At 40.0% G+C, this 26,478-nt stretch overlaps 1 protein-coding gene across 1 annotated transcript in view; it reads left to right on the top strand.

Moving 5' to 3' along the window:
- Nucleotides 1-26,478, top strand: part of LTK (leukocyte receptor tyrosine kinase) — a 95,196-nt gene that overhangs the window by 37,663 nt on the left and 31,055 nt on the right. Inside the window, exons 3-11 of the mRNA XM_032187995.1 lie at nt 2,556-2,669; nt 7,008-7,163; nt 7,833-8,055; nt 14,453-14,592; nt 16,484-16,621; nt 17,513-17,665; nt 18,789-18,889; nt 20,690-20,856; nt 25,573-25,667. Coding sequence (XP_032043886.1) covers nt 2,556-2,669; nt 7,008-7,163; nt 7,833-8,055; nt 14,453-14,592; nt 16,484-16,621; nt 17,513-17,665; nt 18,789-18,889; nt 20,690-20,856; nt 25,573-25,667 — 1,287 coding nt within the window. The remainder of the gene's footprint in view (nt 1-2,555; nt 2,670-7,007; nt 7,164-7,832; nt 8,056-14,452; nt 14,593-16,483; nt 16,622-17,512; nt 17,666-18,788; nt 18,890-20,689; nt 20,857-25,572; nt 25,668-26,478) is intronic.

The following is a 26,478-nucleotide window of genomic DNA, read 5'->3' as shown; positions in this document are numbered from 1 at the left end:
CTAGTAGTCTGCCACTGGAACGCCTGATTGCTGATGAGAAAGAAGAGGAAAAACTCAAAGGTGTTTATGTGATTGAGAGGGAGTGGTGCAAGTCAAATGTTTTGGTTAAGTTTTATTATGAGGACAGACTCTAGCAAAACATCTGCCATGACTTTACTATGTTTTGTGAGTCCCATGATGTTCAGGTTATTTCCAAATACATGAGCAGCTTGGAATGTGAGTGGTGGAACAGACTTTACAGAAAACCCTGAGGGAAGCAAATGCTGAAGCTACAACAGTGCTTAAACAAAGCTCTAAAGGTACAGAACTAAACCACATCTCCAAAGACACAACATAATTTGGGAGGAGGAGACTCAAGTTGTTAAAAGGTCTTGTTCTCTTTCCACAGCAAAATTTCTTTTCATTTGGTGGAATAGATTTGTTTGTAACATGTGATTGATTTTTGGCATAGCATGGGTGTTTTTTAATGGCTTTATGAAGAGATTCCACGATTGCTTTTCATAAAGCAAGCCTTCACAGACTTTGGCCAGATACACACCAAGTAAGAATTCACATTTGTTTAGTGAATTTCTTCCCATTATTGAACCTTTCCTAACAAACCAGTTTCAGTGCTTTATATACAGTACAGAATTGGTTTTTCAAATGTTAATGTCCCTACATATTTTGAACATAAAGGCAGGAATAATTATAGTGTTGGACAGTTGGTCTGTGGAGACCACAGGTCTATCATCAGGTACAGCAGGTGTCTGCTGCAGTTTGATAGCTTTTCTGCTTTAAAGTTATCCTTGGTAGCACGTGGAGACTGATGGCTGTTCTTTAGTACTATAAGAAAAGATGGAACAACAACACAGTATTGTCACGATATGAAACATTTCGTAGTAGTTTATTCACCATGTGATGCATGTTGTCATATCTATGACAATGAAAATAGTTGTGTAGCAGTTTAAAATCAGACCAGATATTCCTGAAAAACTAAAAGCAGTGATAAGTTTGAGAAAACTGAACAAATGTTCAAGATTTTTTTCTTTTTCCAGATCCTTCTGTACGTTTTCATAATACTACTGTACAAACTATTCCTGTTTAGAATAGCTTAGCTATTGCCAGTGGTATGATATACATCCTTGCCTCAACTGTAATTCCTGTGAGTAGGATTCCTGTCTCCTCTGACATGATTTCACATTTTTATATTGCTCAATTCATAATCCACACATGGCTGAGGTTTGAAGGCAACTCATTTTGCATTTCCTTGACTTTGAACACCTTTTGAAAACAAATATTTTTATTTTGGACAACCTGCTTATGATTCCTGGAAACGAAAAGACTGGGAAGAATTTTAAATAAAGATTACTACACATTTAGATAGGTATGTATGCATTTTCACATGAACGGGTTCAAATAAAAAAACATGCCATTGTGGTATGAATTATTCCAAAGAGAAGTCAGAAGGTACTGAATATTTAATTGTTGGAAGTACTGCAGTGAATAATAATTTTGGTAGATCTGTTTTTCCTTGAACAACATAAATGTGATTCAGAAGAACATCTCAGTTTAAAACTAGCTAATCTTAGCATGCTGGGTTTAATATTCCCATTATATCATAGCAAGAATTAAGTAAAAAAAAAAAAAAATATATATATATATATATATATATATGGCCTTTTATATGAAATTTTGGTCATTTTTCCAGAAAAAAAATCAGACTTTATAATATGACTCCATGATTTGATCTGAATAAAGATGCACAAATACATATGTATTGGTGTCATAAATATAGTCCAATGTCACAGTTATCAGTGCTTTTTAGGCATGTGACAGAGGGTTATCCTTGAGATAGAGCAGTGCAGGTGAATTAAAGGGTGTTGAAGAGACTACATATTACTAGATACCAGATACCAAGAAGTTACCTGATTACTTTGAAAATTACAGTCTTCATGTGTGGCAGTAAGGAAGAAATCTGTTTTCTGAAAGTATGAGTGATGCAAAGGTTTCATCAATGTTAGTTTCAAATGTGGCATTGCTCTTGTGTGCTGAAGATGAGAGCACTTACGCAGGTCCTGCCAGAAGACTGCTGCTAGATCCGTGTCACATATTCTGTAGATAGCATGTTGAATTCTTCTTCTATTGCATTAGAGCAATAAGTCTTGGACTGTGAACTCCAAGGGATATTTCTCCATGAAAGCGGAAGAAGTAATAAGTTAGAACATCTCCTCTCTCTGAGTGCAGATAGCTCCAAAGTTCTGTATTTCTCCTGGGCATGTGTTTTCAGAAAAAAAAGGTATAGTCATTGGCAAGCAACTGTGTGCCTGCCATTAAGATGTACTGTTGTTACAACATGGGTGCTGCTGGAATAGTGTCTCTTTAGGGGTTATATACTGATAAAAACAAGGGTGGATAAAGAGTAATAAAGATTAAATACAGATGATGTATATTTAACAGAGCCCCATTACATTAAGGTAAATAAGATCTGTTAAATACATGTTTAGGTTTAAAGGTATGAGAGCACAGTTTTGTGTAAAAACATACAACTTTCCCTTGTTGTTTTTGTTTTGTTATAGTTGTTGTCTTCTGTGCTGGATCACATGAAGAAAGCTCTTCTTCACCAAATCCATCTCAGAAGCTGTCCCTGATAAGAAATAGCATGGTGTCATTGCATCAGCCTTCTAAATCAGGTACCACAAATCCTGTTCCTTACACCCTCCTTGTTTCTACTTCTGAAAGTGCAAGATGCTGGCAGTCACAAGGACCCTTCACCAGAAAGATGTGCCACTGGGCTTCTTACTGGAAATGGGACAATAACTCAAAGTCCAGTGTAACCTTAAGGGAATCCCTCGCTTCCTTATTAAAAAAATACATATATATAATAATAATAAAAAGAAAAATCTTCTCTATCAGCACAGTGAAATCCACCACATTTGGGTTTGGGAGTTCTTTAAACAATTCTAATTAGTGGAGCTGATGTCTAGCAACTGTAGACCAAAGTAGCTTTACTGATACAGAATGAAGTGTTGTTTTTTTTCCACTAGAATTTCCTTTTTCTATGAATTTTAAAAGTCCATTGAGCTGGACAAAATGCATGTGTGATGAATTTGATCTTACTGTGTTGTTGGGATAAATTGAGCAAATGTCATACTTCATAAACACCCAAGGGAAAGGAGCCGGTTGCCATCTGTGGTCTGGAAATGTGCGAATTGAAGTGACACCTTTCCATTTAGGGAAATAATCACAGAATCATTTCAGTTGGAAGGGACATCTTCAGATCATCTAGTCTAACCTGCCTGCTCAAGCAGGGTCACCTTCAGCAGGTTGCCCAAGACCACCTCCAGTTGTGTTCTGAGTATGTCTGCAGATGGAAACTGCACAACTATGTTTTCTTGTGTTCCAACTGAGTTTCCTGATTTTTAATTTGTGCTTATATTCTTTTGTCCTGTCATTGGGCAGTACTGAGAAGTGTCTGGCTTCCTCTTCGTTCACTCCCATCAGGTGTTTATGCACATTGATAAAGTCCCCCTGAGCCTTCTCTTCTCCAGGCTGAACAACTCCAGCTCAGTCAACCTCTCCTCACATATACTTCAGTCCCTTGATCATCTTTGTGGGCCTATGCTGGACTTGTTCAAGCAAGTCTGTATCTTTCTTGTGCAGGGTAGCCTAGAGCTGGGCAAAGCACTTCAGATGTGGCCTCATCAGTGCTGAGTTCAGAGGAAGGGTCACCTCCCTTGATCTGCTGGCAATGCTCTTCCTTATGCAGCCCAGAAGGCTGTTTGTTGGCCTTCCTGAGTCACAAGGGTGCATTGCTGGCTCAAGGACAGCTTGTTCTTACCAGGTCCCCAATGGTCTAGATGGTATTTAATTCTTTAAAATGTGAACCACCTTCCTGACATTCCCTATGATTATTCATGAGATTTCTTCAATTTAAGCTTTTTCAAATCACACTTGTAATACCTGAAAATATCTTCTTTGCTGATTGTAGTAATATAGATACATTTCTGTCTTATATTTTTCCTTCTCATTTCTGTCACAGTTTGCTTTTCTGGGGTCCTGCATTTGAAGTTCCCCACTTTCACAGGTGCTAAGCAAAGGTGGATATGAGACATCTGAAAGGTGTTGCACGGTAGCATTAGAGGTTGCAGCTTCTGGTGTTCTTTTACGCTGCGGTCATGTGAGTGTACCCAGTTCTTTTGCACTATGATTTATGCTAAACATTAGCTTCTCGGTGATAGATCTTTCCATTGCAAAGCAGCACACGCAGTCTATTGCCAAAAATTCAGAGGCCATTTTCACCAGATAACAACAACTTTCCTGATTTACTTCAAACTCTTCTTATGGGCATTCAGATCCTCTCAGGCCATAGATTGTGGCAGAGGCATTATACAGTCCAGAGAGTATGGGAATGAGTTGCTTTTGAAGCAGAATGTTGTGTTTACTTACTTGAGCTGTTGTCCTGGTTTCAGTTAGAACAGAATTAATTTTCTTCCTGGTAGCTGGTGGAATGCTGTGTTTTGGCTTAGGATGAGAAGAGTGCTGATAACACCCCGATGTTTTAATTGTTGCAGAGCAGTGCTTATACCAAGCCAAGGACACCTCAGCCTTTTGCTCTGTCCTGCCAACAGGCAGGCTGGGGGTGCAGTAAGAGCTGGGAGGGGACAGACCCAGGACAGGTGACCCGAACTAGCCAAAGGGGTATTCCATACCATCTAACGTCATGCTAGACAATATATAGGGGTGGCTAGCCGGGGGAGGGGGCCGGACTGCTCGGGGTTAGGCTGGGCATCGGTCAGCGGGTGGTGAGCAATTGTGCATCACTTGTTTGTACATATTATTAGTAGTAGTACTATTATCATCATTGTATTATTATTATTATTATTATTATTATTATTATTATTATTATTATTATTATTATTTTCCTGTCTTATTAAACTGTCTTTATCTCAACTCACGGGCTTCATTTTCCATTTCTCTCCCCCGTCCCAGAGAGGGAGGGGGGAGGGTGAGCGAACGGCTGCGTGGTGTTTAGCTGCCAGCCGGGTTAAACCACGACAGCTGTATACTGCTTTGTTACATGAGGCACATTCTAAGGATTAAGTCTGCATTGGTACAGTCCTTCCTGCTGCAAGTGGGGGTATTGTTAAGATTACTTTGTCATAAATATTAGTTTCAATAATCCTCTGTTAAATATATGCATAAAATTTTTTCTTTCCCAGACTCCTACGTGTCTCTCAACAGCATGACACTGCAAGAGAACAAAATTGTTTTCTGAGTTTTATGACCAATCAGATTTTAACTGATAAAAAATATTACTACTACTGCCAGAACTCTGTGGGTACTGAGCTAACCTGTCAAACTTTAATAAATTTAAACAATATAGCAGGTCTCTCTTTGTCTCAAACAAGCATGGAGTTTCTGACCTGCTACTGAGATCCCTAAAGGTATTTTAATGGATCATCAAACCATAGCCTGAGAGTGTGCACAGACATCTTCCTCTGGATCCACCAAAGCCAGGAAAGTGGCTGGTGTCCTCCTTCCTGTGCCCTGGTGGAAGTAAACGCTGCACACACATGTGCATAGGCACAATTTGCTACTTCAGCTTCTTGTGGTTTGCATTTAAAAATGATGGGCTGAACCACGCAGTAGACCTTTGCTAAATTGTATGGATTTGGTGAGGTGGGCCGAGAAGCACTTCAGGTGTTTGTCCCAGCTGATAGGTTGAGAAAGGCAATAACCTCCAGCAGTGAGCTGGTGAGACAGGGCTGGGGACCATGCAGAGGAACTGGAAGAGGATGTGTGTGTTCAGGTGGGAGATCACAGCCTGTTCCAAGCCCCAGTGATATGCAACCATAACACCCATGTTTCTTTTATGCACACTGGATGGTGTGCATAAAAGCATAGTTATAGTTAACTTTAAAAATCAGGAAAACTTGTCTACTTTGTCTGTTGCAATCGAAAGGTGCCTTTTCCCCTGTGGCAGCTTCCATTTCACTTTTTTTTTCCCCTGAAAGTTTAGTTAGAGTAAAACCAATTAATCTTCTGGAGGTGCCTTTTTTTTGTATTTCCTCCCCCTTTGTGTTGCCTGTGCAACAACCAGTTCTTGTTATATTCCTGACCTTAATTCTGTTCTTAATACTTGTCTTTTTTTCTTCCCTGGAGTAGGGCTACCGAAGGGATAAGGATGTGTCATTCTTGTGTGCAAGGTCTGAATACTCTCTGAATGTCAGGATCCCAAATATGAATGTTTACACTCTTACTGTTTTTCATATGGCCTGGGGGTCCTCAAATTATTACTGTGACATTATTATTAGTACTGAAAATAAATATAATGCAGGTTAATATCAGCTTACCATATCTATTCAGCTCCATTCTGTATGGGAGAGCTTTGTGCAGCTAACATCCCTTCGGGGAGCTTATATTAGATTGATGAGAGAACAGTGAATTACTTGTCTGGTTGATAATATGCTGATTATGAAAAATTCTGGCTAGGATGATCTAGTGTTCTCAGTGCTGCAAATGGGCTCTGGAGTTTGTTAGGAGGGCATCTATCCTGCTGGAGGAAAGCAAAACTGCTCGGGGAAAAAAATGGGGGGGAATAAAGCTTTCATTGCTCAGCTATTTTGGTTGAGACCCTAGAGTTTCCTTTGTTTCTCTCTGCCAAAATGCTAAATCCATACATTTTCAGTATCCCTGCTGCACTAGTTATTATTCCCATTCAGGATTTTATGTACATGTGGGCAGACCATCCAGTAAGGTAAATTCACTGTTGATACTGGTGGGAAGATGCTGATTTACACCTGCTAAGAATTTGCAGAGTTGTTTTTCTTTCAGTCATGTTGCTTCACCTGCCCAGTGCGGAAACTGTTTTTACTGCACAAGGTAAACTTCTTTCTTCCCTTCTGTTCTTCCATTTCGTGGGACAGAGAGCCCTCACATGCTGTATATCTGCTCATTCATGTCCCCACATAAGCCCTGCCTTTTTAAATGGGAAAAGCCTCAATGAAAGCTTTTGTTTCTCATAACAGAAATCTCTTGTATCATCGGCTCAAGCTGCTCATGGGTGACGTCAACAGACAGTTTTGGAAAACCAGACTGGGTGTTATCTTCGGTTGGTGTCCTGGTGTCTCAGGACAGGCAGCAGCTGCTTCTGGAAAACAGTTCCTCCCGTGGAGATATTGAAGGTAGGCAAAGTTACAGTTCACCCCTGACTGGACACCTGCTTTCTCCCAGCACCAGTAATATCTGTGGGCAGCAGCAATTGGAGTTGTCAGGCTGAAACCTTGCTTACACATCACTAAAAATACTGCCATATGCTGGTTCTGGTTTGCAGCTCGTAGGTGCATTGTCTGTGCCCAAGAGAATCAGTCAGTAAGAGCAATACCATGATTATCACCTGTATGTGTACTGCCTGGGTTGTACACACATGTACCCTGTATGCAGCCAGGCCCTTTATATACTCCCTTTGTGTATCCCTGTTTTAGCATAAGCTACTTTTGCTTAGAGACTGGAGTTTTCTTAGGAAACTCAATCCTTTACAAGCCAGGACTGGTTCCTCATGATTGCTGTCTGACTTGCAAAGTCTTTGGCTTTTGTTTTGTTGGATGTCTTCACTTTGCTTTGTTTGGTTTCTTCTCTTCTCATTCCTTCTGTCACTTCTTTATATATTTCCCTCATTTTTACTTCAGTTGTCTTTTTCTTCTTTCTGTTATTTTTTATTTTTTATGCATATTCCTCTGCTTCCTTCTTGTGATTTCTTTCCTCAAACTCATTATCCATTTGCTTATTATTATTGCTCTTCCATCCACACTGTGTGTCTCTTTTCTTTTGTTTTGTTTTTTTTTTCCTCACAGGGGACATTTTCCTCCTGAACACCAGTAGGCTACCAGATAGATGTGAGTTCAGCCTACATAGCCCCATCCTGCCTGGGAGCGTGGACTCTTGCTTGCTGGAACTGGCCATATATTCACAGGATGCTGTTCCTCTCCTCCAGAGGTTCACAGCTGAAATCAGATATGTGGACACAAACAGAAATATAATAATTTCTCTGAGAGTTGGCCATGAGAAGGATACCGGGTAAGACAATTAATTTGCAGCTGTTTAGACTTTGAATTGCAGGGTAGAATGGAGTCCCTCCAGGCCACTATTTATCAATGTCATCTTCCTTCTTGAGATCATTACTTCTGTTAGAGCAGAAAATAGAAGAATTGTCAGGACTGAAGTGTGCAGCTTCCTGACAGGATGTCTGTAATAGACCCAGGTTTTGTGTGTCGCCTTTGCAAAGAACGCTCCTGGTGAGAAGTCATTCTTCCTCCCTTGCAATAAGAAGAGTCGAGAGTGGTAGGCTCTTGCGCACATGCTAGCAAGATGGATGCTAGCATCATGATGCTTATGGATTTAAAGTGCACTCAATCCAACAGCTGCCTTGGCAAAATGACTGATATCTCTAAGTATTCAAGAGGTCCTGTCTTTGGGAGTGAAAGGGTCACATTTTGGAGATAGGGCTACTTCTGTCTCTTTCGTAATGTCTGTCCTTCTGTCTGCTAAGTTCAGGAGCATCCTCTTTTGCTTCATCTGTAAAGTCCAGAGAGGTGAGAAGAGGTGAAGACAAAAAAATAAATAAATAAAAATCAGGGACCCTGGATCTTGTCCTGTGTTTTCTACTCTTTGATCTACCCCAAATTTTATTTTTTTTTCATTCCTGCATGTAGCAGAATGCAGTAAGGAGGAGAAATGGGTAAAGGGAATGAATCACAACAGGAAAAGGAGAAAAGTCCAAGTGGCATCTGATTTTGCCATTTTCCATGTGCTTGTTTTTTCCTTTGCTGCAATCTGCCTTGTAAGAACCTGGGTCAGGCACACAACAGAGCTCTCTATTTCCACCACCTGACTGACTCCCATAGAGAATTTAAGCAATAGATCCCAGTTCTTGTTTTCTTTGAATTCTTTGGCACTCCCCAGGCTGCCATGGAGATCTGCAGCCAAGACTTCTGGTCAGCTGAAGAACGCAGAATTTGACTAAAAAAACTTACTCTCTCTCAGATCCCTCTCTTGCTCCTACTTTTAGCTATTGCTCACTTCCTTCCTGGCTACTCCTTCCCCTTCTTTTTACCAGTTTCACAAGGAATTTATTACGTTTTCTGGGATCAATTTCTAACGTCCTTTTTCACCTATAAATGTCCTTTCTGCTTTAAATATTTGACAAGCCTGTACTTGCCTAAGCAAATGCAACCACAGTTCTCCCATATTAACTCATAAAACAACCCTTCTGATGTACCTAGCTGCCCAGAGCAGGCTTTGATCACAGTCATTGCAGTGCCTCTGGAATGAATCATAGATATTGTTAAAGAGCTTATTTGGGCACAACAAAACAAATTTGCATAAAATTATCATCTGTCTAAATGATGGCATTTGGACATAGTAGAATGGAATTAGCTTTGCTAGAATATGACCATTGGTATTATTTTTTCCTAGTGGGTGGAAATGAAGCACTGGTAAACCCAGTGGCTTTAGTTTCAAGAATTCAGAGGATGGAAGGTGACTGAGTACTGTTTTAAACAAAGATAGAAAGAAGGGGAAGGAACAAAGACAGAATAGAACTATTAGGAACTATTTTAGGATAAATATCCTTCTTTTACCCCTTCTTTATGGGGCAGGTCTTTAAAATCTCTACACAATTCCAGAAAAATCTGTGTGCAGGCAGAACAAAATTTATTTCTACAGTGTTTGGGCTGGTTCTTACTAGGCAGATAGTCTGAGATGAACATTCCTTCTGTGATTAAGATTTTGACAGTATTGGTTGTTAAGAACAGAGGCCATCCTGAAGCATTCCCACTTTCAGGATGGAATTGGAAGTTCTACAAGCTTTTATGTGTTATACAATCACAGCTGCACAATTTGGAGCAGAACAAGGAGGTCAGTGAGGAAATGACCTTGAGATAGATGCCTATGTGTAGTATGTATTTTAATTGTTAATTACTACTGAGGGATTACCTTGAAATCAGAGTAGAAATGTAGAAATAGAAAAAAGGGTAGTTGGCACTTTTTCAGGCAATCAGGCACTCCAGCAAATCCTGCTTCAGTCCCTTCTGTCACCTCAACTCCCAGATCAAGATACACTTCACTATGAATTCCAGTTGCACCAGCTCACTTCAGTGATCTGTCTTCTTTCTGGTTCCAGAAATATGTTGGTTGTATTTCCTACTTCAGGGTTCATCAGCTACACAGTTCTCAAAAGCTTAAGAGATATGTCACTCATGAGAAAAATTTACTCTCCTGTCCACCTTACTAATTTCTGGGTTTTATCAATAAATCTGTTGTGTTGACCCTGCTGCTCATTTTTTTTCACAAAGGTACTGTAGTAAAAGAAAAAAGAAAAATTCAGGTACCAAGTCCTTTGGACAAGTAGGACAAGCTTATATTATTTTTTATATACCACATGGATATTCTCAGTTACTCTGTTTAAGGGAGATCTACTGGGGAAGTGAGGTGTTTGGAATTCTATATATTTACAGAAATATGTATAAAATTATGTTTCTAACGATCTCAATAAAAATCAAGCATCAGGAGTCTGTATTTTTGCTTGCAGGTCCAAGCCTTCTTTATCTGGCACTTGGCTCAAAGCTGTCTTCACTTTGCTATGGTTATAGCTGTGGTGCCTGTTCAGATCACAGTTAATGTCTTTCTGACTACTTTGCTTATCCCACTTTTTCCCTCTTTACCATGCAGACCTAAAAACTAGTTACAGCTGAAAATTCTTCCGAGTCCTGTGTGGTTTTGTTTTGAATGGTTTCACATCCTTGTTTTTGTAGTTGACCACAATTACTTCAGTGTTGTCAGCCAAAATTGTTTTAATAAGAAGCTTTTTTCTTTCAGCTCTAAATACTCAAACTTTAATGAAAATAAAAAAGAATCATTTGGGGCAGGGATAATATTTTCCCTTTTCATGGTAGAGTGAGATCAATAAGCCAGGTTTATTTTGTTCTCTTTTCTTTCTGAATCTGAATTATAAAGCAATGGCCACTGTGGTCTTGGTAGACCAAAAAATAAGTTCAAGACCACATGCACAAGTGGGTTGTCAGTTAGCCAACCACACAAAAGGATTATTACTTAGTTTGTCCTGTGTTGCCCCACTGCCACCTCTTTCTTTGTGGGGTGGTGGTGCTGAGATGCCCTGCCAGCTTCTGAGACACTTGTAGAAACTTACCATTTTTGAGACTTCCATTCTCCTAATCTGGATTTTATCATTGACAAAAGCTATTTAACTTGTGCTGTCATCAATAGGAGCATTGCCATATAGCTGATCTGAATGTCTAGAAACACCTAAGGTCATTTGGGATTAATAAGTTAGGTGTCCAACTACATAAGCCTTTGAAAGGGAATAGTCTGGTAAGCATCCTCAGAAAATGCCTAATACATACTGACAACAAGCACAGCCTTTTAAATTAAAAAATACAGCTACAAAAGGAGAGACTGCCCAGCTGCTATATGACTGATTTTGAACATTAGCCTGGGGCTATGATATACTGCCCTTCCTGCTTATGTTGAAAGTGCACCCAAAAATATACTGGACCAAGTAAGAAAGATCTTGACCCTCTAGGTGGTTGGTAAGAGCAAGAGTTGCAGATGTGTACTCTTCTCTCATCTATCAGTTTTTGCATACAATGACTGGATTTTTTTTTATTTTCTTTTCACAAACTGGATGTTTGTGAAGATTTTTGAGCTATATGTGGAAAAAAAAAGTAAAGCTTCTAATTTATATGTTCACTGGCTGAGCCTTGAAGCAGTTGGAATACCTTTCTGCAATAACTTGTGTAGTGAAGCCCCCCATTCAGAAAAGGTTTCAGCTTTCTTATTAGCCTTTTTGAATTTGTCACTTTTAATGAAGAAATTGTTGTTCTTAATATTAAAGTCGTCTTAAAATGCATGGTCAGTTACCTATGTTGGAGATGGAAAGTCATGGCATAGAAAAGATTGGTAAGGAGGGGGAAAGACTTGTTTAGCAGAGGACACAGAGGCTAGTGAAAATCAAACATTGAAATTATAGGTTTGCAGGGTGAATCTTGAATCCATTTGCCTTAAGCATCAGGTTGCTTGCAATTCCAAACATTTTATCTATGCAAATTTCTCAAAGTGATGTCAGACTCTGACAACCCTTCTATACATATAGAGCAGTTTTAATATCTGTATTTAGAAGACTAATATTATCTTGTTAGTTGAGATCTGGCTTGACATAAAATCAATAGTAAAGATATTGCCAAGCTTGGCTTATCTGAAACCCTGCTGCAATGATCCATCTTCTGCTAGATCTACAACGGGCTTTGTTCCTGATTCCATTAAGAAAATTAAGTTGGCTCTGACTAGCCCCTGTTTGGATACTGGGACCCAGCGAAGAGGGTATGATTATTTATAGTATTAGAAATCTTGCTGCAGTTGTATCTTGAGGTGGAGGATTTCTCTGAGGGGGATTCCTTGATGATGACAAGACCTAAGTATTCTGGGTGATGGAAAGCTATTTGTCATTTTTTTTGCAGTCTCTGGATGTTTTAAAACTTTTCCAAAGGTAGTATAAACAGAGTAAAATTTCAGTACTAGAGATCTTTCAGTGTAGAACTGGAATGTTTCATGGAACCTTAGGGCTCTGACTCATAGCTGCTGCCAGTTCACACAAGTAGTGGTTTAAGGTTTCCTGAACTCAGGGGTGCAATAACGTTGGTGCTACAGTGGTGTCTCGGCGGAGCTGGAGCTTAGTGGCAGTAGTAGAACAATGCCTCAGTGCTTAAAAGGACTAGTATGCTTAAGAAGTAGATTCAAAAGATTTAGAAAGTGACCTTATCTTCAATGGCTTGTTGAATCAGTTTGTTTAAGGCCCGTTGATTTTTGTGGCCAAGTGGATGCAATGGTGTGATGAACAAAGCTTTGTCGTGGAGCAGAAATGATACGGTTCTGGGTCAGTGCTGAATGCTCTTGGATGTTGTGCCAGAGCATGGCAGGGGGGATATATTTTTGTGTCTCAGTGCTGAGTATTCCTAAAGAATGCAAAATGGAGAAAAAAAAAAAAAAAAAAAGTCATTCCTTTGCTGGGTAGTAGAGATAATGCAGTTGTGGTTCAGGACTGGAAGTTTCTGAAGCTGAATTAAATTATATTGAACTAACGAATATGATATGATGGGACAGGAAACAGGAAAAACCAGGGTCACCTTGATAAGAGGAGCTCAACTTCAGTTGAGTTTAGGGTATCTGTGGGTTTTTGTGTGTGTGTACAAGAGTGATAGTGGAACATAAGTGGTGGCCATAGAAGGGGGAGTAAGGAATTCTCCCCAGAAGAAGGGTGGACAGCTGGTTGTGGTGGAATGACTGAGTAATGTGACTAAGCAGTTACAAGCAAAAGTGAAGAAGGTGAAAAACAATTCAAGTTGCTTTAATTTTTTGTGCAAGTTGTCAATTAGATGGTCTGCAATTTTCACATTGTGTCCAGAAGACATCTGGTTGTTGTCATCCAGAAGTTGCTTTCTAATCTGTTTCTGGTGCGGAGTGAGGGCAGATGATCATTCCATGGCAGCTGAAAGCATTTCCTAAATGAAAAAATAATATCAGGAGCAGAGCAACATACTTAGCAACATATCTTGACACTGCGGGGGGAACTCCTTCCAGCTACTGGTGCCGCCTCCTCACCCTGCTGGCACTGACTTAGTGACAGTCATCCAGGGTGCCAGCAGCGACATCAGCAACATGTGGGTTATAGATAAATGTGTCTGTCCGGTACTCTTTTCAGAAGAGAGCTCACAGCAGGGATTCCTCTGTTCCTATCCTTTTACAACCCCTTTACAAAAGTGTTTTAAATGTGTTTTATTTTCCTGCTACCATGAAGTGGAAGGGCAGGGTGGTTTTCTTTGTTGTTTTATTGTTTTTTTATTTTATTTTATTTTATTTTATTTTATTTTATTTTATTTTATTATTTTTTATTGTTTGTTTTGTTTGTTTCCTTGTGTGTTTAAAAAAATTTGTTAGGAATCTTGTGGTTTTATTTTATTTATTTATTTATTTTATTGACACCTGGGTACCCTGACTCCTGTCAAACTGATTTGAGTGAGGTACTTTCAAAGTTCCTATTAGGTGTCTCTGTCTAGCTTTCAATGTCTAACAACTATCCTTACAATTAGAGCATGTGGCACAATCTTTTTCTTAACTGCCACAAGGGCATTACAGTTGAGAAACCTTTGCTGTCTAGGAGTTACAACATTTGTTCTGTGAGGAAATGCAAATTGCAACAGCAGAATTTGAGGCAAGGATAACTAAATATGAGCTTCTTACGCTGAGTATCAATTGTTTTAAATGAACTCCTGTTTGTTTATTGATCCTTTCCCATCTGAATACCATTGCTTGTATTTGGTACAGCATAGAATATATGCTAGATACTCCATGGACTCCAGCATGCTCTGTGTACATCTGATAGCTCTTTGTTGTATTCTAGGATGAAATGGAAATCCGTGATGGCCCAGGTTGGCCGTATAGAAAGACCTTTTAAAATCACCTTGCTGTATTCAAACTGTGGAGCACAAGAGGTTGGACTGCTGGCAGTAGGCTCCTTGAAACTCAGAAACTGCTTTCATGGTATGTTGCAATGCAGTCAGGTTTGTGTGATCAGAGTTGGTGTGATCAGATTGGTGTGATCAGAGTCGGTCAGATAGGACATATGTGAAAACAGAATCACCTCTAGAGTTTCTGGCAGTGCTTACCTCTCAAGAGTTATATTTGCATGTGTTTTGTGTGTGTACACACGTGTACATGTGCTCAGAAGGAAGGGCTGAAGTGCAGAATTGTAGAACTGCTTTTCAGGTTTGCTTTATATTATATTTGTGTGAGAAAGTAACAGGGCTCATGCTGCATCCTGCAACAGGGATGGAGAAAATATCTGCCTAGATTATTTTAGTATTTACTATTTTTCTTCTTTAAATAGCATTTGTAATATTATCCTGTATCACTTAAGGCTTTTCCATACTGGGGCTTCATCTTCCAAATTTATAAAGAAAAGAAACATTGATCTTGCCGTCTGTGGGGTCTGTTTGCTACTGCCTGGCTGAGAATTTCTGTCCAAAATGAAAGTAATTAGAATGTAATTATTTTCTCCAAAGTACTGAGTGCTCGGCTCAGAAACACTCAGTTTTACTTGGCATTTTCAATTCTGTTGCCAGTGCCATGCAAATGATCCTCAGTACCTGTGCAGAACCCTGCTAATGTCATTTAGGCTTCTTGGAAGTCTGTTGGTGCAGGCAGCTTGCAGGTTGGAGACATAATCATCTCCACTTCCTGGTTTTCATCCATTAATATAATGCTACTGCTTCTGTTTTGCAGACACAGTAGAAATATCTTTGAATCTGAATGTAAAATCTAAAAAGCTTCAGTTGTTACAGGAGAATACTGGTTTCACAGAACAGTTTCATTATGTATCATGAGATTGGTTTTGAGTATAAGAGCGATTTAATTTTACTGCAGTCAATCTTTTGATTTAACAAATAGTAAATTTTAATGTAATGTTTTTGACAGTCATGGAGTTTTTGAGGGGATGCATACAGCCTGAAGCACTATGCTTAACCTTCAAACAATCCCTAAATAAAATGACACATACCCAGCACAACACAGTGACATGAGGAAATACTGTTTCAGGTCTCTTTCTCTATACCTTCTGGGATTGGTTTCTCTTAAGTTTCACATTATTTCCAGAGCAGTAACAATCCTGGTGGAACTTCTGCGCAGAGCTCTGCTAAACAGGAGCAGGCGCAGAAGAGACCTGCACACAACAACTGATATGTGCGCACACATCCACAGGACAGGCTGGCTACACTGAGTCATGATTTCAGGAAGTATCAGACTTAAAAATTGTATTTAAACCTGTTGCTGGGTACCTGTGCAGTCAGTTAAATACTCCTAGATTGTAGCTGACTTGGCTAGTTAAGGTGCATGAATAAAGGTCCTATCCACTGAGCCAGACTGCTGGGCTGGATGCCACAAAGCCAGTGCAGAAGTGTGCCAGCAGCACAAGTATTAGTTAACTGTGACTCTCAAAAGGGTATAACAATGTGTCCATCAGGACCGGAGCTAAGTGGGTATCACTGCCTCCAGCAGCAGAGTGTCATGCAGCCTGCTAAAGCTGTCAGACAGATGCACAGTCACGTGTGCAGAACCGAGGAACATACCATAGTAGGAAACTGCAGGATCCTTAGTAAAAATAAAATAAAAAATTGACTATCTGAAGATAGCACAAACAGCAGAAGACAATGTGTGCATGAAAGAAAAAAGAACAATGAATTTGGTCTACAGGAAAGCCAAGACAATCTGGGAATCTCATGCTGGATAGAAACCTGCATGGTAAAAAGTACAGGTAAGTATCATTTATCACCCAGAGGACACTTCCTGAGCTCATGCATGTGAAGGCTGATACACATGAAGGAGCATATACATTCTGCCAGCTCATCTCTGAGTTTCATTTTCCTTTTTCCTTTAGATAAAGAAAACCAAGATCTTTCTCTGTATGACAAAGGTTCAGCTTTCCCTTGCCTTCATGGAGGCTGTGTTAGCCACCTACAGATCTGTGAATTCATCAGTGATTGCCCTGCCAAAGAAGTGGAAGGAGTGAGGTGTGGTGAGTATGTGGCGTGGCACTTCATGGTAACCTTCATCCCCTTAGAACAAACAATTTAGAACAATATGTTAAATTGATTCTGTCTCTACCTTAATTCAGTACTTTGCCTCCTCAAATAATTTAGCCTATTTTCATTAATTTGATGTTAGAATTCTATTTTTTTTTTTAATTACTCCATATTGGATAATTTTTATTTATTTATTTAATATTGCAGTAACTAGTTCAGCGACCTGCCTTTCATATGTGTAAATCTTATATAAACATCTGCAGCTGGGTGAGAAATTCTTTATGGGCTCGAGGTCTGAACCTCCCTTTGAGGAAACCTCCCCAATCAGGAAGGCACTGATCATTATTCTCATGCCAATCACCGACACAATCAGTCATAAATCTGTCCCTCCAAGATCCCCATTCAGAGCTCATCTTGCATATCACTACAAAGAAATCCCCTGACTAAGTATAAGTACATGCGATGCTAAGAAACATCATTTAGCTTTTTTGCAAGTATGGTGGCAGAGATCTAGAATAATCTGTTGATTGGCCAACTTTCACTGAACACAGAAACCCTTGTAATGTCTGCAATTTCATATGCAGCAGGGTCTTTAAATATTTATGGAGTGATTTGCCATTCTAGATTGCAGGAGCTGCTGTTTTCCATAGTACCTAGAGCAGGACAGAGCTGTGAAGTGTCAAATATCTCCAGTAACAAAAAGTGTTGACATCCTGATGGTGTCTGTGGAAATGAGACCTATTAATATTTTAACATTGAAAAACACTGTGGCATAAATGGGGTAGCTTAGAGATCCGTAATGAATTTTGACTTTTGCTACAGTTTGTCTTTTACCATAATCAGGTTTCTCCTATTTTCCTACTTTTTCTTGTTCTCCATTGTAGATAGTCTCCCAGAGGGCTCACATTGCTCTTTTGAAGAGGGTCCATGTAGCTGGACGCTGAACGAAACTGCAGCATCTCCTTGGGCTATCATGGGCTTCACTGAAATGGTTCAAGGTCATTCATTTGTAGGGTCTACCTTGCAAACCACTGAAGGTAGGTTCCTCATAGTTCGGTCTCAGTATGCCCGCGTGTGTGTGCATGTGTACAACAGTCTTGAACTTAGGTGTTTCTTTGATTAGTTTAAAATTTTTGGCACCACCCCTTCCTGAATCAAGTTTAACATTGGTATTATTTAGACTAATTTTAAATGTGGCTAAAATTAATTTTTGATCATTTGGAACTTAATATGAAACGTTCTGCAGCAAAGTTAATATGAATCTGTAGGAGTCTAGGATTTATCTTCACCTTTAAAAAATTTACGTGAATTTACTCTTCTCTATATATACCTCTTCTCTCTATTCTCTTATGAGCTATGCAATTGCAGTGTACTTCAGCAGCAACATGATAGCTGCTGCATCACAAAGTAAAAATTGACCGACAGAACTAAGCAACTTGTAGAAACACAAATCTTCTGAGGACTCTTGTCAGATTCTGGCAGTGGGTTAGAAGGAGCATCACATGTAAATCTATCCCAGGACCAAGTGATAATACATATTCTGTGCTGTAGAATACCACAGGGAAAAAAAAAAAAAAAATCTCAGAACCATCAGTTTGGTAAATAAGGATGGAGGCCAGACTCTCACATGTTCAGGTTTGAAGTCACAAATGTTCAGCATAGCTGAGTTTTTGGTTCACAGTTCCCTGTCAAAGTGAAGGGCATCCATGATTGTCCCATTTGTCTCTTGAGGGCTTGTTTAAACTGTTCCTACGAACAAAGACCGCAACTAGGTAGGTAGTTCCAGTGCACAGTTTGTCTCAGCAAGAGTCATTGATGCAAATGGTGTAAGAATTAGGGTTGATTAAAGAGCACAGTGTAGATTGCTGAGGATCCTTGTATGGGAATATACTTGAATGGTTTTTGAGGTTTATGCACTCCTGTTCCAGGGAAGGGTTTGGGAAGTTTACTTTTGTACTGCTGAAATCCACAATGAATGTTCATTGTATCTCATTGTAATAAATATGCTGTCAAGACATGTTTCTACCATGCTCTCCTACTTACACAGTGCTTCAGCACAATGATGTTAGTTTTACAAGAGGGTTTTATGTTGTCTTTTTATAAAGCAAAACATTGTCTTTTTTTCTTTTTTTTTTTTCTAATTCACTTTACTGTTCAAAGGACACTTCCTCTACCTGCGAGCAGAGAGCAATCACACAAGTGGTATGGCCAAGGCTTACAGTACCAGTTTACCAGCAAGTATTGCCACTGAAGATTACCAGGTATATTGCTCTGTCTAAATGCTTTTGTGTAGGTAATCCTCAGGCTGCACACTGTTTGTGTAATATGCCTGTGCCTCTGCCCAATGCATAAAACAATGGAAAGCAGAAGAGCAGACTCTGCCTAGCTCACTACTTGTAGAATGACAGAAAAGAGACACGAGGGGCATTCCCTGTAAGTAAAAGCAGGAGTGCCAAATCAACTCCTAGATATGAAAAACTCCCTTGCTTAGTTGTACTGACCATTCCTCTGAAGTGAACCCAGCACCTGAATTGTGTGGGGTGTCCCTGGTATATAGGAGAGGGAGTTTGCTTTCTGCGTGTGTTTTGCCATTCAGTATACGTGCTGATGAGACTTCTCTTTTTAAATTCTGTACCACTTTGCTAGGAATTAACAAACTTGACAGCTTCCCTGAGAACAGGAGCATGAAGTTTGCAGGGCATTAGACCTTCCAGGAATAGATGGGGCTAATAAACTTCTGTTCACGTTCTTCAGAAATTTCAGAACATGAAGGCAACCTGGCATGTATAAAATCACGTATCCTGCCTTCAGCCCAGATCCCTACAAAGTATAAGGGGAGATTCAAGATGCTGTAATTAAAAATATTAAATAATACTGAACTCATAACACTTAGGAAAATTAAGTTGCAAGTTTGAGTTGGAGTCCGGCCCTGCTAGGGGAAAACAGAAAGCTTTGATGCCTCCTAATTAGAGCTGGCAACAGAAAAACAGTGCAGGTGCCAAAAATGTAGCTTCAGCGTTTATATTTGTTTATAAATCCAGGTCATTTGCTGGGTAGTTCCAACAAAATAAAATGTGCTTGGAGCTAGGTTTACACAACCAGGAACAGTTACTGTTGGTTATGGGTGTCATACAGGAGATCCAGAATCATCCTTTCTTTCATTGACAAAGATTTGAATGCGCATTTCAGGAGCAAGGAACTTCCCTTGGTTGTGTACATGCATGTGCTCCCTTTCTTGCTGGTGTTCTCAGCAGTTGAGTGCTCACAGCAGCAGTGGAAATGGCATCTCTTATCTGCGGCAAAATGGCAGTGCTGCCTTACAGAAACAGAGTTCTGCTTCAAAATACTCTTTGATCTGGTAACCAAGTTGCTTACCTGCCATATGGGTGCTATGGTTCAGATGGTGTCTGTGGCTTGGAGAAAGTATATAGACTGGAGTTTTTTGTCTGTGGAGGCAGCCTAATTGCTCATTTCCTGAGCATTTGAGGCAGGGCCTCTCTCCCTTTACAGTGGTTTTGTGCCATGTAGTGCCTGGGTATGGATTGAGCCACATCAGTGCAACACATTAGGATGGATGGTTAAAATGGATACCTTAAAAGATGTGAACTGTGTCAATACCTTTGACAGGAAACTTTAGGCTGGTGGGAATACTGAGGAGAAATGTGCTTAGGATTGCTTTCCTGCAATAACCCAGCTCTAGAAGGAGTGTTTAATGATAAAGCATTTATTGAGTTTAAGCCTGTGTTCCTCTGCTCTACTGCCTGTTGCTCCTGAAGGAAGTAACAGTCACCCAGATGGTGTCTGAGGCCATTAATATAGACATTAGTATCTGCTGAACAGCTGCCCAATAGGAATGTCAGTCAGGGTCTCCACTAAGAAAATTCTGTACCAGGAACAGTGATGAGTCACACAAAAGCATTGGGGGCCTTACTGTGTGTTATTAAACAGTTTGACTCAGGATCAAAAGTTTGGTGTCTCAGATCCCTAAGGAGGGGAGTAATAAATACCGCTTCCTTCTTATCAGAGGATATCATACTTTTTCTGTTCTTCCTCTATTACAGATCCAGTTCTCAGTGCATGTTTTTGGCAGCTACAACGGTACTGTCTCCTTCTCTGTCAGTGAAGAGATAAATGGAGCTCCAATAACCTTGCCAATGTGGGAAAGAGCAGGGAGCTGGAGTGATCACTGGTTTCTAGTCACTTTACCAATGCCAGTGCTTCAAAATCGGTAAGAACACCAGCAGCAGCACCCAGGGATATCCCTACAGGTTTAGTAAATTATTAGTGTCTTAATTGAGAGGCATGACTTTAATTCTTTCCTTCTTCTAGGACCATTTCTAATGACAAAATTAGAGGAGTACGGCAATTTTGCTTGCTGAGGAAGTCTTCTGTCATATTTACATATCTTCACAGACACATACAGTTTAGGCCAGCACTTCCATGCATTCTCAAATTATGTTTAGGTTGTGCTTTCTCAGATTGATAGAATACACAGTTGTGCAGGCTAAGTGCACCCAGTAGGGAAACAGGTAAACTAGCAAAAACTGCACTCTGTACTCCTACAGTAAAAGCAACCACATGACTGTGGTAAAATCAGTTCAGCCAGTACAGCTGTCTAGTCTCGGGACTGTATCAGTGCAGCCTACGAAACGGAGATCGTTCATTGCTACATCACTTATGAAACAACCTCAGCAAAAGACTGTGGCCCAAATCAGACTTCCACAAGAGTGTGTATCACAATTTTGGATGTAAAAATATAGCACAACATCAAATGAAGTCAAATATTGAAGATTTCAAGAATTTCTACCCAATTGATTTTTAATCATGTATTTCTTCTCCATTTCATGCCAGTCAATTTCAAGCTATGAAATAATGTTGGCAGCAGGTTATTTTTCACAATACAAATGATTTTTAAATTGCTGCAATCTGTTTTTTGCATCTTCCTCAAGAAAGCCTGTCTCACATGACACTTTAGACCCCAAAAAAATAAATAATCAGTCTCAAAGTGTATGCAGTGAATACTATAAATGGAAAAAGATCTACCTAATATTGGCAATAAAATAGTGTCTCAAAACTTCATGGATTAGAAGGTATAAAAGGATTGCTTGTAACTTCAAATGTTTCCCACATCTTTTTGTAAAAGGCTAAAAATTTGGGTCTGGGAGTGATAACAATTCAGATCCAAGCAGCAGTAAAGTGGAGAGAGGGTGGGAGAATGTTGTTCTACCCTTTTGCTATTTTAATTTCATTATTACCTTTGGTCTCAACATTACCAAGTGTTCACCATATGCACCTTTGTCATGAATTATTCCATCAGAATAGGGTAGGTCTGCAAGCTGGCAGTGTAATTAATATTATTGTCTGGCAGTCTGGAGCCTGTGGGTAAGCATATGTTTAGTTCTGTGTATTTAAAGTTTGACCAGTGAATTTGTCCAGAATAGCTTTTTTCCTCAGGCTTTTTCATCTGGACCTAACCAGAGCAGAGTCTTAAGGGCTCTTCAGAGTTGTTAAAGAGCTTCTGCCTCCTCTGATAAATGGCCTCTTACGTTTGTTCGCAAAGACTGATTTCTGTATCAGCCCTCAGTTCTAAAGGGAAACAGATCTTCTCTTGCTATCCCTTCCATCCTGCCACAGGTTTTAGGGAGCACTAGCCAGAACTCCATGAGAATAAAATGAAATTCAAATACTGCTATGTTTGAAAGAGTTGAGCACTCAGACAAAATGAAAGAGTTAGGTCATGTGTTCATGTATTTTGACAGTCTGTTTCAAATAGTTAAATCTTGTTTCACCTTATGTAACCTTCTTGTATGCCATTTTCAAGCAAATTTAAGAAGTGGGTAATTTACCATGTGACACAAAAGTGGTAGTTGCTATGGGTAGGGCTGGAACAGTTCAATCTAGCAAGCAGGCCTGTGCTACCTGAGCTAACGAGGTGAGTGAAAACCATAATAAGTTGTAATTTAGTGCTCTGATCTCTAACAGAAATAGAATCCTAGAATCATTCCAGTTGTAAAAGACCTCTAGGATCATCTAGTCCAACCTTTAAGCTAGTACTGACAAGTCCACCACCAAACCATGCTACTAAGTTCTACATTCTTTGCTGGAAAGTTTTGCAGCTATTTGACCCAAGCAAGGAAACCCTGGTCTTTGTACTCCCAGGACACCTGGTTGCATCCCAAGCCTCTTGGATTGTTCTTGCCATGCTGCTACTGCCCTGTCTCACCTTCTGTTAGCCCTCAGTCAGCACTCTTCCTTGTTTTTGTACACTTGGTCTCTCTTCCTTCTCCCCCAAGCTCTCATCTGTGAACATGTTTTACCTGTCTCACACTTCCAGTCCTAATCTGTCTCTGACTTCCTCCCTGGTTCTTGCTTCACTCTCTTCCGGCAGGTGCTATGTCTCTATGTGGCTTTATACAAAGCCTGACTCCACTCCCTGCTCTTCTGCTTCCTACTTTGCCTAGTCATCTCTTGTACTCTTTTATTTAGATGACCCCAAACTTACAGTCAAGGTTTATTCCCAGTCTTTCTGCTCCCATGGGCTACTTGTTTTTGTCTGAAGAACTCAGGCCCAAATCCCTTGCACATTATGTTCAAACTCCTCTGCTGTCATATTCCCAGGGAGCTCTCCAACTTCTCCAAGATTCCACCTTGTTCACTCTGTAAATCAGTTCAGTCAAGTTCTTTCTTCTGTTTGCCCAGATTCAGCAAAACAATGAATGGTTATGGGAGAAAATGCTGGGGGACAGCCAGTAGCAAACTGGAAGAAGAGAAGCCTTGACAAGTAGGAGAAGGAGCTCATGGAGGAGGATATCTACATAGTTTTCAGCAGCAGATTCCCCATACTAGTTTATTTCTTAGGAAAGAAAGAAGACAAAATAAACAATTTGCTGATCAGTCTCCCAGCTGGGCACCTAGCTACTTGAAAAACTGTTTCTGGTGATCAATCGGCATATTCACTCACTTGGTTCACATACAAAGGGAAAAAAGCTGCTATCAGAAGAAAATCAGGCAGGTAGAAGACTAGAAGCAGATAGCTGTAAAGGGTAATATGTTAGAGAAGCAAAATGAATTCAATGAAAAGGAACACTGGAAACCCCTCTGGCTAATGCAGCACAGAGTTCAAAAGGCAAATTCTTCCCCTTTTTCTGAAGTTACAAGGAAGGGGATGCATAAAGAACCTAGAACTTATGAGATGTCTGTTTTTATGCACTGGGGGATGAGGGTCATTCCCTAGGCTCCCGCTTGTACTCAGCTAGAGTGGAAGTCTGTCATGTAGCACAGTGCCCCTCTCTTGTTCCAAGTCTGTGGACTGGATGCACTGGCTTGAGCTGACCAAAGCGATGCTGATACGGGTGTCTTAAGTAAGGAGTAGGTTGTGGTACTATAATTTTGGATCCTAGAAGTGCCCTAATCCTGGGTTCAAGGTGCTGTGACTTTCTCTTCCATCAAATGTTCTGGGACTGTGCAAGGTCTGAAAATGCAGAAATATTGCTAAACCTGCTAATAAAACAGGCTTATGTAGGAAGGTGATCCAGTGGTAGGTACTTCTAAGGGGGTAGTCATCCAAGGTACCCTTGATTTGCTGCACCAACACTTATTTCCAGAGGGTTCAGATTCTGGAGGTATTAATGCTTTCATTTAAGCACAAGGAGATATTCCTGAGTTGAGATAAAAGCAGCTTATCCCTAAAGATTTTGATTCAACTGTGCAACATCATATTAACTGTGGATGTTAATATGTGGGATGTGCATGTGACTGAGCACCGGCACAGGTTTCCCAGAGAGGCTGTGGAGCCTTCCTCTTTGGAGATCTTTGGAATTCATCTGGGCATGATCCTGGGCAACCAGCTCCAGATGGCTGTGCTTTTGAGTAGGGGGGTTAGACCAGATGGCCTCCACAGGTAGATGCCAACCTCAACCATTCTGTGATTCTGCGACATGGCCCAACGTTGGGCTGGTGGGTGGAATATGCATGCATGCTCTATTGCCACTAATTTGGAACAAAGATGTACCTAGGCTGCAAGATTAAAGTGTTAGGCAGGTCAACGACTGATCTCTCATAAATCACAATTGAGCTTTGGTAGTGACAGCAGTAGAGGTCCGCTCCATATGCTTTTAATAAGTTGTAAATGGACTGGACATCAGACATCTGTTTATTTCTGAAGTTTAATGAAAAACAATTTAGTCCTATCTGCTAGAAGGTGATTTTTTAGCCCATTTTCTTTTCTCCTTTTGAATTCAGAATGTGGCAATGCACATGGGGCTTGACAGACTTCCTAGATAAGTAGCTAACACCTGGTCATGGTGGGAAAAGTGATATAGCCCAGAATGCAAACACTTCAGTGAGTTGTGGCTGAAATTTATAATGGCTTGATCTTCAGCTGAAATAAATTTGTCACTTTGTTGTTATGCTGAGTTATATTGTCCAAGGCTGATGCCTAAGATTTCTGTCTATTTGGATATTGTTGTTCTGTTCAGTTTTTATTTTGACAGTCTGCTTGGGGACAGTAAGAAGGAGATTTTTTTTTCATTTCCTTTTGCATGTGCCAAATTCTGTTACCATGATTGAATAAGAATGGTTGTACACTTATAAATATTAGTGAGATATGGTAGCTTGTGTTTCTACGTGTGTGTGCAGATAGCAGAAGAAGTAGGGTTCTCATATTTGTTCCACATGAAATGTGGCATTATATGAATATTGGTTGGTCCTTACTAGCTGTTGGTATGTGGATAAGATACTATCTAGCAAGCCTTTTTGGCTGCTCAATGGGTCTTGTCTGAAGGAAACACTCTAAACTGTGATTATCATGATTGGTTGATAAGGGAACATTATATATGTGTGTGTGTGTATATATATATGTATGTATATATATATATATACAAAAACAAACAAACAAACAAAAAACACCTTCTGTCTTCTCTAAAACTTCTGTCTTACTGAAAAGGTTTAAGCTGCAACTCCTGGCAACTTGGGGCTGGAATTCCCAGGCTGACATCGCTATCGACAATATTACATTTGGACTGGACTGCTTCAATGACGGTAAGTCACGCGTTACGGAATCCCTTAAAGAATTTGGGTGGTGTAATCAGCATGCCACTGATCCAGGAGACATTTGTTCTGTTTCACCCACGGAGTGCACATGGTTCATTTGTGTTAGCTTTTACAGTAGAATGACATCTTATCTCAGATCTACTGAAGATTGAAAGTAGAGGTGATTTTACAGTATGTTCATCCCCTAGCGTTCTTTCTTTTCTCTAATCTGGGATATCCTATATCACATAGTAGAGACCTGCCTGCATGCCTTGGCAATAAACACTTGACTTATGCCTGAGCTTTAAGTGGAAGAATTACATCACATTGTTCTTCAGCAGTCCTCTATGACCCACACACCCTGACAATTGATAGCACAAGTGAATTTGTTGAAAACAAATGGGAAAGCCACTATATTTTAAGAGACAAAAGGAGGAAAATGGAGGAATAAAGTGTCTCTCTGACAGTAAAGTTCAGGTTGTTGAAACAAGTCTATTTTACTCTGCAAGAAGGTGCATCAAATGTCACTGCCAGATAAATAATAGATGCATTCCTTTGCTTCGTTACTGCTAATGTGACTGATCACAATGTATTCCACTGAAGATGGAGCCAGTGCTCAACTCCAGAACATGTTAGCAAAAGAGCTGAATTTTCTTAGCAGCCGAGTGGAGTGAGGTTGGATACTTGAACCATCTGGAAATATTAGAAACTGCCCTCTTTTTGTCCATGGAGAAAAGACCCATATGGTCTGTAGTAAAATAACAAAAGAATATGAAACACTTAAATTGTGACTTCTGTTGCAGACAAAATGTCCTGTGCT

The sequence above is a fragment of the Aythya fuligula genome, chromosome 5 (genome assembly GCF_009819795.1).
Source record: "Aythya fuligula isolate bAytFul2 chromosome 5, bAytFul2.pri, whole genome shotgun sequence".
In the NCBI taxonomy this organism is placed as follows: Eukaryota; Metazoa; Chordata; class Aves; order Anseriformes; family Anatidae; genus Aythya; species Aythya fuligula.
Note: the sequence above shows the minus strand (reverse complement) of the source record. Positions and strands in the feature narration are given on the sequence as shown.